This window comes from Sminthopsis crassicaudata, chromosome 2 (assembly GCF_048593235.1).
Source record: "Sminthopsis crassicaudata isolate SCR6 chromosome 2, ASM4859323v1, whole genome shotgun sequence".
NCBI lineage: Eukaryota > Metazoa > Chordata > Mammalia > Dasyuromorphia > Dasyuridae > Sminthopsis > Sminthopsis crassicaudata.
The window spans coordinates 520,570,404-520,588,178 of NC_133618.1; the positions used below are offsets into that span (position 1 = coordinate 520,570,404).

Sequence of the window (17,775 nt, forward strand, 5' to 3'; positions counted from 1 at the left end):
ATAACTAGAAAGAACACATTCAAGTTCCAAGGAACTACAGTTAGACTTCAACTAAAGACCAGCAAGGGGGAGAGGTGGAGCTAAGGCTAAAAGCAAGAACTTGCCCAACCTTTCCCCCAAACTGCTTCAAATTCCTTTAAATAATGACTCTACAAACAAATTTTAGAGCATCAGAACATGCCAAAAGACAGAGTAGAATGTTTTTGAGCCAAAGGCAACTTAGAAGTTCAGCAGAAAAGGTCTGTGACATTGGGGTAGGAATCCTGGGGCATGGCACACTGATGCAGCCCCAACCCCAGTCCCAACCTCTAAGTCAGCAGCAGTGGTGGTGGCTTCCAGATCTCTCAGCCCAGAGACACCAAAGAGGACCTAGAAGGTCAGCAAAAAAAAATATGTGGAACCAGAGTAGAAGCCCAGCCTGCAGTCCTAGTTCCCCAGGCAGACCAGCACAATGGATCTTATAGCTACAGCGTGGCAGAGACACACCTAACAGCTCCAAGGCAGAAAAGAGGGCTCGTGGTCAGATTCCTAGAAGCTTGTGACAGTGCACCCTCATTCTGGAAATAAAGCCCTACTTTAACTGAGAGTTAAAGGCAGAATAATAGGCTAGGAAAACGAGCAGACAACAAAAAAATTTCTGACCATTGAAAGCTATTATGGTGACAAGGAAGGTCAAAACACACATAATAACAAAGTCGAAGCTGCTACATCCAAAGCCTCCAATAAAAATAAGAATTAGTATAGGGCCATGGAAGAACTAAAAAGGAACTTTGAAAATCAAGTAAGAGAGATAAAGGAAAAATTAGGGAAAGAATTGAGAGGTACAAAAGGAAATACAAAAAAAAAAAAAAAACTAATGAGAAGAATGCTTTTTAAGGCATGTGTTCTGACTACTTGAAATATTTTTCCTTGATTTTTTTTCTTCCTTAATTGCCCCTTAATATGCCTTCCCTCTGAGATTATGTCCAGTAGATTGTCTATCTATCTGATTTGTACATAGTCATTTTCATATTATCTCCCTCATTAAATTGTGAGTTACTTGATTGTAATGTCCGGGCTAGCTTTCTGGAGGTTCTTGGAATCAGCCCAGTCTTAGTGGACAAGTGATGAAGGCAGGATAGCAAAATTGGCCAATTGGGAAAGGAGGTACAAAAGGTCACTGAGGAAAATAATTCCTTAAAAAAAAGAATTGAGCAAATGGAAGCTAATGACTTTATGAAAAAATCAAGATACAATAAAACAAAACAAACAAAAAAATAGAAAAAAATGTGAAATATTTCATTGGGAAAAAAAAAAAACTGACCTGGAAAATAGATCCAGAAGAAATAATTTAAAATTTTTTTGATTTACCTGAAAGCCATAATCAAAAAAAAAAGAATCTGGACATTATCTTTCAAGAAATTATTAAGGAAAACTGTCCTGATATTCTAGAACCAGAGGGTAAGATAGAAATTTAAAGAATCTACTGCTCTTTCAGGAGATATCTCAAAATTAAAATTCCCAGGAATATAATAGCCAAATTCTGGATCTCCCATGTCAAGGAAAAAATATTGCAAGCAACCAGAAAGAAGCAGTGGAGAGACAGTCAGGATTGAGCAAGCTTGAGCAAGCTTTAGCAAGCTGTAGCAGCTTCTACATTACTAGAGTAGTTTACTACAATTTACAATTACTACAAGACTAGAGGGTTTGGAATATGATATTCCAGAGAATAATGGAATTAGGATTGCAACCAAGAATCACCTACCTAGCAAAGTAGAGAATAATCCTTCAGAGAAAAAAAGAGATCATTCAATGAAACAGAATTTTCATGCGATTGTAATGAAAAGACAAGAGCTGAACGGAAAATTTTATTTTCAAATATAGTTCTCTGGAGAAGCATAAGAGGCAATCAGGAAAGTGATACCATAAGGAATTTAATAATATTTTCCTGTTTACATTCCTACATGGGAAGATAATATTAGAAGTTATTAGAACATTCTAAATATTATGGCAGTTAGAAGGAGAAAGGACATGGATATGAGTTGAATTTGAAGGGAAAATATCTTTTAAATATCTTTTAAAAAATACGATGAAATTAAGCATTGAGAAAGGAATGTACTGAGAGAAATGGAAAGGGAAAAGTGGAAGGTTACAAATTATTTGCTATTAATAAAAGGGCAAGAGGGGAAGATTCTGGGAAGATGATGAAGTAGGTTGGTAAATTTCAAGCTCTCTTGATTTACCCCATAAATGAACAAAGTCAAGCCTTAGGGCAAACATTGACAGGTGAAAAACTACTGAAGACTTGGGGCATAACAGGAGTCTTCCAGGTATAACTCCAGAAGATCTGAAGAAAGGCCTAGGATTGGGGCTTAACACATTTGAAGTGCAAACACTCCAGGGAACTTTGTAAAAACATCAAGTAAAGATTCCCTCAGACTAGCTTTGGGTGTAATTGGAGCCTCAGCCAGAACCAATGCACTATTTGTAGAGATTGGGAGCTCCCAGCCAACTGTGCTGCTGAGACCAACTCTTAATTTAAGAGTTCCTGGTTAAGAGTGGAGAGTTGAAGGGAAAGCTTGAGGCACCATCCCCCACTCCACAATTAGAGATGCTTACACTAATACTTCTTATTAAACTTTTTTTTTTTTAAACGAACTGGCAAAGAAGATAGAACACCACCCACTGAACTGAGAACAGGGAAGTCCTGGAATAGGGAAGAACATCTTCAGAGGATAACATTTTAGTAAAAAAAAAGCTTCTACCCCAAAGAGTAATGTGAAATGGCTCCCTGCCCAGAGAGAATTTATAGAAGAACTCAAAAAAGAATTCAAAAATCAAATAAGAGACACTGAGAAAAAACTAAAGAAAAAATTAAAATCATCCAAGAAAAACAAGATTATAAAAATAAGTTAATCAATTGGAAAAGGAGATACATAGTCTCAAAAATGAAAATAACTCTTTGAAAGTTATAATCAGGCAAGGGAAGCCAGTGAAGCTATGAGAAATCAAAAAATAACAAAAGAGATTATAAAGAAAAAAAAAAAAGAACAGAATGCGAACATCTCATAAGAAAAACAACAGATCTGGAAAACTGATCAAGAAGAGAAAATATAAGAATAATTGGACTGCCAAAAAGTTGTGACCATCCTAGAAAATTGTCCAGGAGTGATAAAATATGAAGGGAAAATAGAAATAGAAAAATTTCCACCAATCACCACTTCAAAGAAATCCTTTGTGGAAAACACATAAATATTGTCAAATTTCAAAACCCCCAAAATGAAAGAGAAAATTTTGCAAGAAAAAAAAAAAATCAAATATACTGGAGCTATAATTAGAATTGTACAAGACTTATCAGCAGCTACAATAAAGACCAAAGGTCTTGGAATCATATCTACAGACAAGTAAAAGAACTAGGCCGGTGGCCAAAAATATCATATCCAGCAAAATTATCTATAATTTTGTATGACAAAAAAAGGGGCATTCAACAAACTTGCAGATTTTCAGTACTTTCTATCAACCAATCCCAAACTTAACAGAAAATTTAACATATAAGAGCCAATATCAAAGAGCAATTTTAAGGATCTCAACATGAACAAACTGTTTAAATATGGACAAATTACTTTTTTTTTTTTTAAACTTGGGAAATGTATACTTTATGTTTAAGATTTACATCAATAACAGGTTAAGTTCAAAAGAAAGATTGGCAGAGTTAAGGTAAAAATAGTAATCAAATTATATAAATGAGGTGCAGAGAAAGAACAAGTTCTGAAGAACCCAAGAATGGATTCAATAGGTAATATTACATACATACCATGAAGAGTATAGCACCCTCCAAAATCTGTAAAGAAATAAGGGGGGAGGGATATGTGAATGAGGAAGCAAAGGGTGAGGGAAGAAGACAAGGGAGGGATCCCTAAGTGGAGGAAGGTTAAGTAATAGTAAGGCAAATTATGGAACAGAATTTAAATAGGAAAGACATGTGTCTATGTGGGGTATATGTGTTTCTGTGTATATGTACATATGTATGTATATATCTACACATATTTACATAAATATATCTTCTCTTAACTATAGCCTGCTTGGGGGCACTAGGGGAGATAAAAAGGAGATATGTACATGTCTATGTATGCATGTGTATGTATATATTTACACATATATACATAAATATATCCTTTTTTTTTTTTTTTTTTTTTTTGGCTGAGGCAATTGGGGTTAAGTGACTTGCCTAGGGTCACACTGCTAGGAAGTGTTAAGTGTCTGAGATCATATCTGAACTCAGGTCCTCCTGACTTCGGGGCTAGTGCTCTATCCACAGAGCCACCTAACTGCCCCAATATATCTTTTTTTAACTATAGTGTGCTTGGAGATGGGAGGGGATGAAAGGTGGGGGGGGGAGAAAGAATAAAGAAAGCAGAGAACAAAAGAACAAAATTATATGGAAGTAAAGAAAAAACAGACACTCATGAATATAATTTTGTCTACTAATATATATACTTTCTTAAATTGGTATTTGTTGTTTTATACCTTGAATCCTCCCTGATATTCTGTGCTGGGCACATGATAATGTTCTCTTTTCTTTTGTTTCCTTTTGTTTTATATTACTTTTTTTTTTTTTAATTCTGTTTCTTGACATAAAATAAATTTGGAACAAAAAGGACGAGAAAAAGCTCTTACAGAGGGGGAAGAAAGAGAATGAGTGAACCTTACTCTCATCACAATTAAGGCTCAAATAGGAAAAAATATATATACTCAATAAGGATATAGAAATTTTACCCTAGAGGAAAATAGGAGGGGAATGGGATAGGAAGGGGAGAGTGTGATAAAAAAAGAAGGCTTTTTTGGAGGAAGGAGTGGTCAGTAGTAGAATACTTTTGAGGAGAAATAGGGTGAAAAGAAAAAGAGAATAAATGGGGGGAGAAATACAATTAGCAAAAGTAATTGTAAAAAAAAAAATGTTTAAGTAAGCTTCTCTAATGGAATATTATTATTCTCTGAAAAAGGTAAGTAGGACATTCTCAGGGAAAAAAAAATCTGGAAAGTTCTCCATGAACAAAGTGAGATACCATATACAAAAAAATAGCAATGTTCTGGGATAACCAGCTATAAATGACTGTTATTCTCAATAGTACAATCATCCACACTTACTCTGAAGGATTTATGATAAAAAAATCCTATCTATACCCAGAGAAGAAACTAAATGAGTCTGAATATAGATCAAAGCATTCTCCGCTACTCTCTGTAATGTCTAGCCTTCTGGAGGTCCTTCGAATGGGCCGTGGTCTTAGCAGGATAAACACCACGAGAATTGTAAGGAATAAAGTCTAGATTCTTTATTCTGGCCCAGTCTTGATCTTACTGCAGGAGGCATGAGAGCCACCATGAAGCTGATCAAAAATAGAGTATCTATCTTCCAGTCCTTCTTAGCCCTTATATACTTTATTATAATTACACATCATTACAGCATACTGACTATGTGTGAACTGCAGAACCATTACATCACCATACTAAGTATATATGTGAACTAGAGAACCATCATCTCATCAATTCCACTGAGTTAACACCTTGTTTCAAGTACACTTCTCCAAAGTTCCACCCTCTACAACTCTTTGTCTCTTCCTGTTTTTAACTTAATTTTTTTTGAGGGTTTTTATTTTCATTAAGATGGGAGATCTATGTTTTCTTTCAAAATTGACTTTTATGAAATGTTTTGCATAACTTTACATGTAGTTTCTTAATTGTGGATGGGCATAAGGGAGAGAATCTAGAACTCAAAAATCTTAAAAACAAATGCAAAAAAATTTTGTTTTGAAGGTAACTGGAGAAAAATACTAAATACAAAAACAAACAAAAAGAGCAGAGGGGATTTTGGAATGCAAATTTTGGAATGAAAAAAAAAAAAAGTTAAGTAGGAACTCTGAAATACAAACACAAAAGTCCAGAGAATCCTAGAAAGGTAATATGATTTTAGAAACTAGGAGTTGTACTGATGATCTAGGAGATTAAATAAGGATCCCTTGAGATTATTGTTTCAAAAATTATTGAGGGAGTTAGTAAGAAAAACAAAGGTTAAGGAAGCAGAGTGGTTCTTTGAAGTAGGGAAAAAGAAAAATAAAAGGAATGCACAAGTGTACAAATGAAATAAAAAGAGGGTGGTAGAACTTGCTATTCCTCATAATGGGAGTGCATGAGAACACAAACATGCAGGAAGAAGTGAGGAGTGGGCATCAAATAAATCTTACTCTTCTCTGAAAGAGACAAAGGAGACTCTCTCTCTCTCTCACGCATGCACACACACACACAGAGTTGGATATAGAAATATCCAATGCAAAATAGAAAACAACTGAGGATATGGAAACTTAAGAGAGAGACTATTAATGGAATAAGAATATTCAGAAGGAAAACAAACTTCCCAGTTCTAAAGAGGGGTGTATAAAAAGAGAAGGGAGCAAAGAACTACAACCTTAGGGGGTACCATAAATAGCTTTTAAGATAAGTGGGGTATGGTAAAAAAGATGAATTTGAGTATCTTGACTAGTATTATCTGACAGACTGAAGTAAGCAGAAACAAAAGAAAAATTTTTGTAAGGAAAAATGTTACAATGGCCTTTTGGTGGGGTTTCACAATATAAAATTCTTCCCTCTCCTCTCTTCCCCATGCAAGGTATGTTTTAAAATCCCACATAAATAAACCTATTCAAACAAGACAAATGTACACAATGACCATTGCCACAAATGGATTTGTACCTTGAGTCTAGCTCACCTGTCAGGATGTGGGTGACATTTTTTAAACACACAGAAGAGAACTGAAAAGAAGTTCAGAAGGAAGCACAAGTCGAATCATTTTGAAAATAACATGTAGAATTATCTTGAGATGAAGATTCAGAGTTTCATATAAAAACCCTCATTTTATATTCTGCTAAATAAATAAGCACTCTTTTGGTGTTTAAAATATCATTAAAAAAAAAAACAAACAAACAAGCAATGAGGAATTACAAAGTTTGTTGTTGGGTTTTTGTTGTGGTTGTTGTTGTTTTAGCAGAATGGTGCACTAGGGTAGAAAGAGGGAGAACAAATAGAAAGTCTTAAAATAAGCAAGAATGAAAAAGAGCGAGCCATAAGCAATAGTAACAATAAGCACACATATGAGAAAAAGGGAAGTGATGAAAGGCCAGTAAAGGAAAAGAAATTTCACAACAGAAGATAAAGGAAAAGGCAAAAAGTCAAAGATTACTTCAAGTATCGGAAGGTTCAGTGACTTCAGTAGTGTCTAGAGAAAAAGGTGTTTTGAGTAGTCAGCATTCATAATCCAGTCTATTTCCAGATATATCATTATTTTGGAGAAGAGCACAACAAGATGTCACTGAATGATGAAAATCTCACAAAATCATCCAACATTCTTTGTTTATGAAAAGTACCAGTGAACAACCTTCTAATAGTGATTTATTTTCCAAAGGATGCTATTCTATTGGGAAAAGAATGCAATGACCACTTGGCAAGCATTCTAGACTATTTGGCATACAAGTATCTTATTTTAAATTGATTCCTGCTTACAAATAATTTGTTTTAGTAGGCTCACCGTAAGTAGTAGCCAACTAGTTTCTCTCTCTAATGCTACCTTAATTTACACTAAATTCAATATACTGAAATAAATTAATCACACACAGCCTTGAAACATGTAATATCCCCTGAATACATAATTTAATATTTTGATAACTATCCTGTAAGAAAAATTAAAATAAAAAATAAACAATTGAGTTAATAATAATAATGTGGCATTCCCTTATGTTACAGATTTAGGTGAAGGGAAAGAGAAGGATTTAGATAGTGCCAACTGTATACCAAGTTCCTTTAAAAAAAAAAAAAAAATTATCCTCACAATCACCCTATTGTGAAAACTTTAGAAAACAGATTAAGTGGCCTGCCTAGGGTCACACAGCCAATATCTCTGAGTTCAGATTTGTATTTAGGTCTTTCTGATTCCAAATCCAGTGTCTATTCAGCTTCTTCTACGAGGTAAATTTAGTCTATTTATTGCTGTGAATGGATTTATCCTCTATAAAAATTCTCTCAAGATTGGGGGGAAAAGCAAATACTAACTCACGAATTTTTTCTTTAGTCTTTGAAATTTAACAATTCATTTTTTTCAAACACTCAAATGGGCATGTGCCTCCAAAATATGCTATGTATAATTATATCTTCAGAATTCTTATTACCTCAGCACCACAGTAGTTGAATATTCCAACAACACTGACAGGCACCAGTTTGTTTACACAGCGGCCCAGAGCTTTCCGTCCAAGTGCAAAGACAAAAGGGATTTCTTGTTCCCGTGCCATAGCTATAACATTATAAAGTGCCTCATCTAAGCCACCTGGAAAAAAAGTCAAGTTTGCAAATTTAAGTGATTTTATTGCCTAAAGTGACCTAATACTCTACTTCTAACATTGCATGTGTTTTAAATTGAGCTAATATTTCATTTTTTCAAAGTGAAAAAAGTTTAAATGCTTCAATTCCTATAGCACATTGTACCATAAAAGCTCACATCAATAGTATTACCTACTATTCTATATTTTTTTCTTGTATGTGTATCTTCTTTCCTCAACTACACTGTAAGCTTTTCAAAGGTAGGATTCTTTTCTTCTACATCTTTTGTAGGTGTCTTTTGCCTAGCCAAGTGTCTGGGAGTTGAATAGACAAGTATTTAACTTTTCATAAACTACAAATTAGTTTGTTGCCATAACATTCCTTTTCTCTCAGTCTCAGTTCAATATAATAAACACACTACAAAGTAATAAAGAAAATCATAAACAAAAAATTTTAGTATGTTGCCTATGGACAAAAGCCTACAATTAACTATTTGAACAAAAGAAAACCGAGGGTATGTTTCTGCTCTCTGAGAAAACAACATACAAAAAGTCTTAAGTACATCTGCTCCATACATGGTAAGTTTGTAACAATGGATTTCATAGTACAAAATCTTTACCAATGATGTTAAGGGGAATATTCCTTCTATTTCTTTTAGCAGAAAGAACAAGAAGAAAAAGAAGCATTAGGAAAGCAGATGGCTTCAAACGGGTTGAGAACACACCAGACACTGGCTACTATACTAATTTATTATGATCTTAGGATGGTTGAACAAATATGTACTCTCATTAACAAAAATGAGTATTTTCTTTGAAATGCATGCTTCAAATTTGAATTAAATCTAGGTTTTGAAAGATTCTTTTTCTCTCTTTAACATTTTATAACAAAATGAAATAAGTTACATTTTCCTTCATTGTATATAACATTATATAAGTTAAATAATCACACTACCATCATATATCTATTTATACACACACACACACACACACACACACACACACATACACACACACACCCTAGGCACTTTAATAGGTAGGCAAATCACATTCCTACCTTTTGACTGTATTTTTTCACAATTGGGAGAAATAATAACACATTTGATCTTGTTTAATTTCATATGCTTGGTAACCTCTCGAAGGCCCATAACTAGTCGTCTCCTTGCTTTTGCTCTTACAGGATCTTTTTGGTAAATACGCTCTTGAAAGCTAACAAGCTCCTGAAGAAGCAGAGTCACACATTCATCAATTTCTTTACAGAGAACCTGATTACAGTACCTGTTAAGAAAAAATGTTTTTAAAAAGTTAAATCTTTGAACACTAAATTTATTTTCTTGCATTGTTCTTTCATCTTACAATACTTCAGGAAATAATTACTATGGAAAATCTTAACTAAAACATTAAACTATTTCCTTTATCCAATATTTGATCAAAAATCATAATACTGAGCCTTCTTATTAAATCCTTTAAGAAACTACAATTTCAGCTATTTTTGATTGGATGAGAGAAAAAATACTTGATAAATAAAAGAAAAATTATTCTAATTATCCAAATCAAATGTTACAGGGTTCAAATTCTTGGGTCAAGTGAGATAAAAGACATTTTTGCTTCATCCTAGATGGACATTTTCAATAACAGGGTTTCACGGTGGGGTGGTGGTGGTTGATAAAACACTAGCACATCTGCCAAAATAGTTCTAAGCCAATTTCAAACCCATGGATCAATAGGTCCCACTGCCTCCTAAATTTATATATTCCTCTTATTGTCATTAATAAATGTTTAATTCTATGGAGAGTACTGTTACAAACTTGTGGTATGAAACACATACAGTTCTGTCCTCTTCTAAACCTTCTTTGCCCAAGGATCAGAGAAATGTCATTGTTTCTGTGTCTAAGACCACTGCCAGAAAGGGTACCTGTGGTCCAAGAAGGGATTTATTGATTTCTAAATCACCAGAGAAGCCTTGAGGTAAGACAATAGATTTTTAAGTTCCTTTACATCAAACAAAAGCATGGAGTATCAAATCAGTTAAGGTTTCAGTGCACATTAAAAAAAAAAAAAGATGGGATTTTTAGATAAATAGTCAACTCAATAAGCACTTATTAAAGGCAATTTAATAACAAGGCACTCTGCTAAGGGATGGGGGAAATACAAAGTTCCTTCTCTCAAGTAAATCATATCCTAATGGGAAGACAATATATAAACAATTATGTACAAATAAGATAAATATAGGGAAAATTGGAGTTATTACTAAGTGTTACATATGATCATGAAAGCAATTTAGCCATTTTTTATTCTACTTCTATAAGCCTTTTTTATGGTATTTGACTTCATGTAATATTTTGCTCTCCATTTGTCAGTCAATATTTTACATCTTTCTAATCTAAGCAAGAATAATTTGACAGTGCCATTAGGAAAAGGAAAAAAATGTAATAAAGTTCAAATAAATCCCTAAATCCCTAAAATATTAAGTGAGAAAGTGTCAAGAATAAGTTGCAATATTTTTAACATATAAAATTAAGTTCAGTAGGCTTTTTTTAATTTTAGGAAGTAATTCATTCCATCATATTACACTAGAGGCTACCTCAGCTAACACATGTGCTGATGATGGCACAATGGTCATTCTTTAAGAATTTACAAGACAATTTTAAAACCCTAACAAAAAAGTCTACGAAAAAATTAAAAAATAGCTTTGTGTAGAAAGCATATTTCATAGTGATTTGGAAAAATTGTCTCAAAGATTGATATAAAGTACACAATAACAAAAGTATTTCATGGAAAATCCAAGATAATCCTAAAAGTAGAGACTGACAAGGTATTCCAGATATCCAAATCAACAGTCTTTTACAAAGAATAAATGCATTATTAAATTATTTCTATGTGAAATATATTTTGATATCTAATGAAATAGGTAGATGCTTTAAATTGATGAAACTTTTATCAAAATTAATTTTTAAATAAGCATTTCCCAAGAATATTAAAATTATTTGTGAATTAAAGGCAAATTTTATTCAGAGTTCAATGAAAACTGAAAAGTCTGTACTTGTATTCTTGTATGGTTAGCACACACAATAACAACTAAATAATAATATTTAAATTCAGTATTGCCATTAGGATGTTTTCTACAAGATCAGGAAGTCATTTCAGTTCATTGTAACTATTCATAGGTTAGCACACACAATAACAACTAAATAATAATATTTAAATTCAGAATTGCCATCAGGATATGTTTTCTACAAGATCAGGAAGTCATTTCAATTCATTGTAACTATTCATATAACCTATTGCCAAACCTCATTTCATAAGGCACTATAGGATCTTCCCTTTGTAACAAAGAAAAATATCTATTAATCACAGAAATGCAAATTAAGACAACTTTGAGATACTACTACACACCTGTCAAATTAGCTAGAATGACAGGGAAAGATAATGCAGAATGTTGGAGGGGAAAACAGGGACACTGATACATTGTTGGTGGAATTGTGAATATATCCAGCCATTCTGGAGAATGATTTGGAACTATGCTCAAAAAGTTATCAAATTGTGCATATCCTTTGACCCAGCAGTGTTACTACTGGGCTTATATCCCAAAGAGATTTTAAAGAAGGGAAAGGAACCTGTATGTGCAAGAATGTTTGTGGCAGCTCTTTTTATAGTGGCCAGAAACTGGAAACTGAGTGGATGCCCATCAGTTGGACAATGGCTGAATAAATTGTGGTATATGAATATTATGGAATATTATTGTTCTGTAAGAAATGACCAACAGGACAATTTCAGAAAGGCCTGAAGAGATTTATATGAACTGATGCTGAATGAAATGAGCAGAACCAGGAGATCATTATATACTTCAACAACAATACTATATGATGATCAATTCTGATGGACGTGGCCACCAATAGAATAGTAATGAACTGAACCAGCTACACCCAACAAAAGAACTCTGGGAGATGACTATGAAACACTACATAGAATTCCCTCTATTTTTGTACACCCGCATTTCTGATTTCCTTCACAGGCTAACTGTACAATATTTCAAAGTCCTATTCTTTTTGTAGAGCAAAATAACTGTTTGGACATATATACATATATTGTATTTAATTTATACTTTAACATATTTAACATGTATTAGTCAACCTGCCATCTGGGGGAAAGGGGACAAAAGTTGGAACAAAAGGTTTTGCAATTGTCAATGCTGAAAAATTACCCATGCATATATCTTGTAAATAAAAAGCTATTAAAAAAAAAAAAAAAAAAAAAAGCAAGAAAAATATCTAAGATCTTACTCTCTAAATCTTTTGCTGTGGATTTTGGTAATTGCTGAAGACGCCATTGGACTACCTATCCCTGAACTGGCAGGAGAGCCCTGTGATACAGGTGTCATGCAATATGGAGAATTCTGACTTGCTGGAGAGAGAGAAGTATCACTAGGCATACTTAGTCCGGTTTCTGAAATTAAAAAGAAAAAATTAGTTTAAAATCTTTCTACACCTTAAAAAGTTCTTTAAAATTTCTTAGTATGGTAGATGGTTATTTCTTTAAAATATGCAGAAATTATCAATAATACATCAGCATCTTTTAGATTACAAAAAAGAAAACATTAAATAATAAAATTTTCCCATAGATATATTCAAATAACTATTAAAATTCTCTAATGGCCTAAAATTAGTCTATATAGAAATATTGAAGACATGGATGTTAGACTCTAAAATATGAATTCCTAGATTTTACCTAGATATTAAATCCCTCTGCCAATGACTTTCTTTGCATATTTCAACAATCCCTAGGTTTTTGTTTGTACTATTTAAACACTTATTCACCATCTGCTCCCTCAGATTTCAGTCGACTTTATTTGATTTAAAAACTTAAAACTCCACAAAACAGAACAAAGAACAATATAACCATATGATAATAATAACTATGAACAAAAATATGCTTTGGCAAATAAATAATACTGTTTCTTTTCAATCTCCATGTTTTGTCATCCTGCATACTATTTGAAATCTTTTTTACAGCATTTCCCATCCTTTTTCTAGACTCTCTATGTCTCCACTGATATAGCAAAGCTTTATCCCAATCTTTCTCTTCAGTGTGGCTTTTTTTCTCATTATTCAGATCTTTCCATTTTCTAAATTACACTCTCATGCGACTACTTTTCTCCTAGTAATTACTTTTCTCTTTTCCCTCAATGACCAAACCCAACAGCTTGAGGCATCATCCTCCCACCCACAATTAGAGGGGTAGTAGTAGAAGTAGATTTACTACTTCCTATTAAAAATTATGGAAACAGAGAAGATCAGGGTTCATCTTAAGAGGAGGACACTTTAGTAAAACAAAACAAAACAAACAAACAAACAAAAAACCTTCTATCCCAAAGAGTAATGTGAAAACAACTGATCTGGAGAACTGATCAAGAAAAAAATGTAAGAATAATTGGACTGCCAGAAAGTTGTGATCAAAAAGAGAACCTTGACATAATTTTCTAGGATTAGTTCCTACATTATTGTCTTGGAGTGATAGAACATTAGAGGAAAGTAGAAATAGGAAAAATCCACTAACCACCACCTCAAATAGATTGTGAAAAACATATAGGAATATTATTGCTAAATTTCAAAACCCCCAGATCAAAGAGAAAATTTTTCCAAGAAACAAGAAAAGAACAATTCAAATACACTGCAACTATAATTAGAATTGTACAAGACTTATCAGCAGCTACAATAAAAGACTGCAGATCCTGGAATCATATATACTAGCAAGCAAAAGAACTAAGCCTATGGCCAAAAATAACCCATCCAGCAAAATTATCTCTAATTTTGAATGACAAAAAACAGACATTCAACAAACTGCAGATTTTCAGGACTATCAACCAAACCCAAACTTAACAGAAAATTTAACATATAACAGACAATATCAAAGAGCAATTTTATGGATCTCAACATGGACAAACTGTTTAAATATGGAAAATTTTTTATTTTTTTAATGAGAAATATATATTTTATGCTTAAGATTTACATCAACAATAGGTTAAGCTCAAAAGATAGACTGTCAGAGTTAAGGTAAAAATAGTAATCATATTATACAAATGAGGTACAAAGGAAAAATAGACACAAGAGGCAGTAGAGGGGGAGGAAGGCTTGTAGTTTTGAAATCTCACATAGTGAATGGTTCTAATAGGCAACCCTACATATATACCATGAAGGGTATAGCATCCTCCAAAAATCTATAAATGGGGGGTGGGGAGGGAGGAATGGGCATATATGGAAACCAAGGGTGAGGGAAGAAAATGAGGGAGGGATAGCAAAGCAACTTGTGGAACAGAATTTAATGAAGGGATCAGCAGGGGTACAAAAGACGTGTGTGTGTGTGTGTGTGTGTGTGTGTGTGTGTGTGTGTGTGTGTGTGTGTGTGGTGTGTGTGTGTGTGTATGTATGTATATATTTACACATGTATATATGAATATATCCCTACTTGGGAGTAAAGGGCGGATAGGAGGAAAAAAAAAAAAAGTAAAAAAAAAAAAAGCTGTGCGCAGAAAATAAAAGAATGATTTACAAGTAAAAAAAAGACAGACACTCATGAATATAATTTCTTCTACTAACATACATATATACTTTCTTAAATTGGTATTTGTTGTTATATATTTTGAATCCTGATATTCTGCTGGGCAGATGATAATATTCTCTTTTCTTTTGTTTTGTAATGTTTTTCTGTTTTTCTTATTCTGTTTCTTCAAATAAAATAAAATTTGGAAAATAAATAAGCAAATAAATAAATAAATGGATGGGTGAATGAAAAATACATAAATAAAGAGGGGGAATGGAGAATAGTCTTAATACTGCTCTTTCTAGGCCATTTCTCTCCAGATCTCTTGAATAAAATACTACATATGAAAAAGTTTTATAAACAATAGTCACAGAAAGTTAAATTATTATCATTACCTTAGGCATAGTCAATCACTCACTTCTGTAACTTAATGGCTTTTCTTATAGTATTCCATTTTGAATGAGACTTCACCTTTAACTAGTCCTGCCTTAATAATCCCAACTTGATTGCATTTTTCCTCCTGAATTCAGTTCTTGGCACCCTGCTATAACCCTCACAGATCTTAACTTCTACTGACAAAAACAACCAAATCTACTTTATGGAACATTATCTCTTATTGTCTATAACAGTACCAGAATATCTTTCTAGATCATAAATTGGCAAACTATGGCCTACAGGGACAATCCAGTTGACTCCTTATTTTTGTATAGCTCAAATGCTAAGAACAGTTTTTACATTTTGAAATAAAGTTGTATTTGTTTTTCATTCTGCTGCAGCTGCTTAATGGTAACAGCCATCTGATTAGTCTTCTATTAATTAAATTGATGCTTTTTATTTTTTACACAAGTCATTTGCAGATATATTCCTACATTTCTACTTCTGCCACTGTAATGAAGAAAAGCAATGAATCAAACCCAGCAGATATAGTGACTACATTTGACAAGCTAAGCAACATTCTGCCCTTAAAATCCTACATCTCTTTAGTCAGAAGATGAAGATATTTTTCATTAGCTCTCCTCTAGGACCATTATTTTCTTTCCCCAATTATTTAAAGTACAGGGGTTTTTTAAAGTAATATTTTCATTTACACTACTGTAATCATTCAAAATTATTGTTCTGACTCCATTTCACTCCATACTGGTACACATAAATTCTTCCCATGTTCCTCTGAATTCTTCATATTCAATCCAGATCTACAATTTCATTAGTGTAGGGAACTTCCAATAAGACCATTTCTCTTACTAATGTAACCATTTGGGCCCTTCTCTATTACAATCTTAGTGGTAGAGCACTGAGAGATTGGATGGACTAGACAGAATAGGTCTCAGAAACAGAACCTCAAATCACACCTTTAGGCCTCAGTTGCCAGCTCTGCTCCCTCTCATTTCTTATAACATAGTAATTCTCTATTATATTCATATTACATAGCTTCTTCAGTCATTCCCTAGTTAATGGACATCTACTTTGTTTCTAATTCTTTACTAACATGAAAAGTATTATAACATACATCCTGGTTTCTGTTGAATTTTTCTGTTTTTTATGTCTTTGAGGTATGAACAGTTTACTAATTTTTCTCAATGTAATTCTATATAATTAGTAATATAATATAAAACATGTAATTTATAGTATCTTTTTTCATATAAGTCTGTAATTATGTAATTAGTATCAGCATAAGATAAATATTTTTTCTCATAAAATTCTGAATTGTTTTACAAAATAGTTGGACCAATTCACAATTCTACCTTGCAATATTGTTTCTGTTGTTGTTACCTTTGCTAATCTGCAGAATAAGTTAAAAACTTGACTTGTTTTAATATGCATTTATATTTTTATTAATAATTTAGGTCATTATTTTCACATGGTCATTAATAAAGTCTCCAAACAAAGTGTCAACGGGTCAACCGACTACCCCTATAGTTTACCAGACCAAACCCCTTTCTTGTCTACCATTTTCCTATATATTATCTTCCTCTATCAGAATGCTCAGTGTTTATCATACCTGTTTATCTAGTGCTAAATTAGCACAATATCTGATGCATAGTGTCTTATAAGTGTTTTTTGTGGATTCATTAATATCTAAAACCATTCACTATTCTGGTTTATCCTTTTCAAGATTTATTTTTCTTTGAGAGAAAAACAACACCCAGAACTGAACTGAGTACAACATTCTGGATAAGGTCTGATTGGGGCAAAGTACAGAGCACTATCATCTCCCTAATCCCAGGCCTTTCTTGATGCTCCCTAAGATTGCATTATCTTTCTTGGCTCCTATTACTACATGGTCATTTGTACTGAGCTGGCAGTACACTAAAGAGATCCAGATCTTCTTCATATGAAACTACTATCTAGCCATGCTATTTCTTCAATTTTATACTTGTGAAACTGATTTTTTTAACTCAAGTATAAGACTTTAAACTCATCCCTATTAAATTTACCTTATCTATTCTGGTCCAATTTAAACCTGTCTAGATCAAGAATTTTATCAAGTGTATGAGCTGGCACTTTGCCAATTTGCACTTAAGTCTCTTTGCCAGTGAATACAATTTTTTTTCCCCTGGGGTACTTGGGATTAAGTGACTTGCCTAGGGTCACACAGATAGGAAGTGTTAAGTGTCAGACCAAATTTGAACTCAGGTCCTCCTGACTTCAGAGCTAGTGCTCTAATCACTGTGCCACATAGCTGCCCCAGTGAATACAATTTTAAACAGTCTATGACCAAGCAAGATTCCTAGGTCTTGCCACTAGAAACCTGCTAGCAAACTGAGAAAGCATTGTGTAGGGCAGAATTTCAATTGGAGATTTAAGTTCAAATCACACTTACTGTGTGAATATAACCAAGTTGTTTAAGTTCTAGAGGTCTAGTGCCCTCATCTGTGAAATATAAGTAATAATAATC

At 33.2% G+C, this 17,775-nt stretch overlaps 1 protein-coding gene across 2 annotated transcripts in view; it reads right to left on the minus strand.

The window, feature by feature from the left end:
• SECISBP2L (SECIS binding protein 2 like) overlaps nucleotides 1-17,775 on the minus strand; it is a 70,832-nt gene that overhangs the window by 16,652 nt on the left and 36,405 nt on the right. For both annotated transcript variants that reach the window (XM_074294456.1, XM_074294455.1), the window contains exons 14-16: nucleotides 12,623-12,785; nucleotides 9,397-9,617; nucleotides 8,196-8,350 (exon numbers count right to left, since the gene is read on the minus strand). In XM_074294456.1, coding sequence (XP_074150557.1) covers nucleotides 8,196-8,350; nucleotides 9,397-9,617; nucleotides 12,623-12,785 — 539 coding nt within the window. The remainder of the gene's footprint in view (nucleotides 1-8,195; nucleotides 8,351-9,396; nucleotides 9,618-12,622; nucleotides 12,786-17,775) is intronic.